The following is a 2803-nucleotide window of genomic DNA, read 5'->3' on the forward strand; positions in this document are numbered from 1 at the left end:
CTAAAGCTGTTTGGTAAGCATAACCAACTTCGTTTTCACAGCTGAGGAACCAGAAGCTGTGAGAAGTCACTGACATTCCAACTCTTTCCAACTGGACAACTATGTGCTCTTTCATGATGCCATCATGATGGGATGAGTGTGACAAAAATGACCAAGGTAAAGGAATGAGGGTGTGGGGTCAAGTGTTTACTAGGTAATGAATGAAGAAGCAGAATGATGATGGTGAGTGTGGACATCTTGCAGTCCCCCTGACACACCTGTCTTTGCTCCACAACCCAAAAATGTGTGAGGGTTATCTTGATAGAGAAAACCAAATGAAGGAACTTGATTCAAGCTCTTATGATGCTCAGTTTCAGAAAGAGCCCAGATTTTAGTGATTCGTTTTCTAAATAGAACTGTAATGCCTGCAAATTCCCCTCCATTGCCTTTTGTAGAGAGGGTAGCACTCTGAGCTAAGGATAGGGACCATTTTTTTACCAAAACCCCAGCCCATCTTGTGGCCCCAGAGTAAAAGGAGTCATTTGTTTTCCAGTTTCTGAAATTTCCGTGAATTTGGAGTTGGACTTAACCAGATTAATTCTGGGAAGCGCTGAATTCTCCGAGAGAACAGTTGAAAGGAAAGAGGGTGGAAGGGGAGGAGCCTGTGATAAAACATAACATTTCTTCTCAGTTCCTCTTTTGAATTCCAGAATTCGTGTGTCCTCTTGAGGGTGAAATCTGTCAGACTTTGAGAGGAGACTTTGCTTGCTGAGCTGCTGCCAGCCTCCTGCGGGAAAAATGGGAATCCTCTCACGCCTGTGCCTCTCTGCTGGTGAGGCTGACGGAGCTGTTTGCACATCCTCCTACCCTTTGGGCCACATCCTACTGTGGACAGCTCTGTTATTCCTGGGTAAGTCAGCACCCTGACTTCTAGAGAGTGGGGTGCACCTAGAACAGAGGCAGGCTACTTTCCTTGCTTGGGATGCTGCTGCATTTATTGGGCCTGAGCTTGGGCACAGTTGAAGGGTGGTAAGAGTGACAGTCAGATAAGTCAGGAGTGACGTTAGGTTGATGAAGAACAACTCTTGACAACTCTGTTGACCATAGCAAGTCATAAAATCGGCAGAGTTGGGGTTTTTTTGGTTTGTTTTTTACCTAGTTGAACTAGGTATCCAGACCACTGATGCCCTGCCACTCCTTATAATAGATTCTGCTCTGAAGAGCAAAATCTGGTGACCTGGACTCAAATGATTAATTGATGGCCAGAGTGTTTGTCTTCCTTAGAAATTTGTGATTTACAACAGACCATAGGACTATGTCTTAGGAGGGATATCAATTTAAGGGGAAGATGAGGGGAAGCTTAAGAATTTTTTTATTTTGTTTTCCTTAAATGAGGGAGTGTCTAGCAAGAGGCCAGTAGTCATTCTCTGAGCCTCTGGAACCACTTCAAGCAGTAGAAGCCTGCTCTCTTTATGCGCGATGTGATTACCTTGGGTAGAAGCACAGGGGAATCTGGATTATCTAGAGATCTAGGGCTCAGAGGATATGCAAACCTAGACAGTTCTGAACTTGTTGATTATGGGAGCAGAGAAACCATGCATGCCTCCTTTCCTGGCACATGTCTGGGGGTAGGGCTCAGTTCTTATCAGAAAGTTGAGGTTTTAGGGTCATGTGGTGAGTTATTTTTTACCATGTTCTCAGCTGATGGATGAAGGAGTAGGACCAATGATGCTGGCTTGAAAGAATCATCAAAGGGAAGTCAGAACCCTGTTGCCAGGATTCAGTCACTTACTCACTTCTCAAATGAGAATCAACTAAACTCACAGTTCAGCCTGCAGCAGATTTTGGACATTATAAATTGCACTGGAAATTGTCCACATTTCTTTCTTGGAGCTGTTAGTGGATTTGAACCATCAGAGACATTGTTTCCCTATAAATGATGTGGGGATGCCATCACCTAACTTCACAAGAGAATAATTTTCAGTGATGTAAACCCAAGGCAGATCTATGAAGCAGATTTCAGATACACCTCCTGTTTCTGAGCTTTTAAACCAATCCTGACACTAAGTATTCATCCAGTGGCACCCTCTACTTCTCTATTTGGTTTGACAATTCATTACAATGGCCAAATAGAACTCAGAGAGCATACTTAGAATTACAGAGTTTATTAAGGATGTAACTGGATATAGCTCAGGATCAAGATCAACTTAGAAGCAACAGGAACAACTCAGAATACTGTGTGTAATCAGGGCAAATTCTTCTTACTCTGTTACTACTCTGCTCAGCTTCTTCTCAGACAAGTGTTACAAACTTTAACTCCAAGAGCTGGCAAGCCCCATTACAACTATCTTACACCCTTGCTGCTGCTGTACTGGAATCTTTGTCTTCCATGTTACAGTTGTCTTTTTGGTCTAGGAAGTTCCTATTACAGGAGCCTGGGTCCAAAGGTTGTATGCCACTTCAGTCTCTTCTTCCTAGCAATAGTCAGGTCCCATTCTCTGCCGGCCTCTTGATTTATTTTATATATATATATATATAAACAATTATACACACACATACATGCACACACACCCACATATATATATAGTGGCAGCAAACTGCACTGCAATCATGAAGGCATGTGTTTTCAGGCCACCAGCTGCTCCACGAGAGAAGGACAGACAATCTCCTCCTGTGCAATTAACTGCCTCTGAAAATCCATGAGAGGGTCTGTTATATGTTGGTTCTGACTCTATGGTAAACAACAATTATATATAATATCTAGTAAGTAATATTAATATTGATATTTATATGGTATATATTGTTGTTGTTGTTATGTGCCGTC

General features: G+C 42.5%; 1 protein-coding gene across 1 annotated transcript in view; it reads left to right on the plus strand.

The window, feature by feature from the left end:
* Positions 1-777: 777 nt before the first annotated feature.
* Positions 778-2803, plus strand: part of FCRLA (Fc receptor-like A) — a 72554-nt gene continuing 70528 nt past the window's right edge. The window contains exon 1 of the mRNA XM_006902754.1: positions 778-889. Coding sequence (XP_006902816.1) covers positions 778-889 — 112 coding nt within the window. The remainder of the gene's footprint in view (positions 890-2803) is intronic.

Source organism: Elephantulus edwardii, unplaced genomic scaffold, assembly GCF_000299155.1.
Source record: "Elephantulus edwardii isolate Elephantulus edwardi_28Jun2011 unplaced genomic scaffold, EleEdw1.0 scaffold00446, whole genome shotgun sequence".
Classification (NCBI taxonomy): Eukaryota; Metazoa; Chordata; class Mammalia; order Macroscelidea; family Macroscelididae; genus Elephantulus; species Elephantulus edwardii.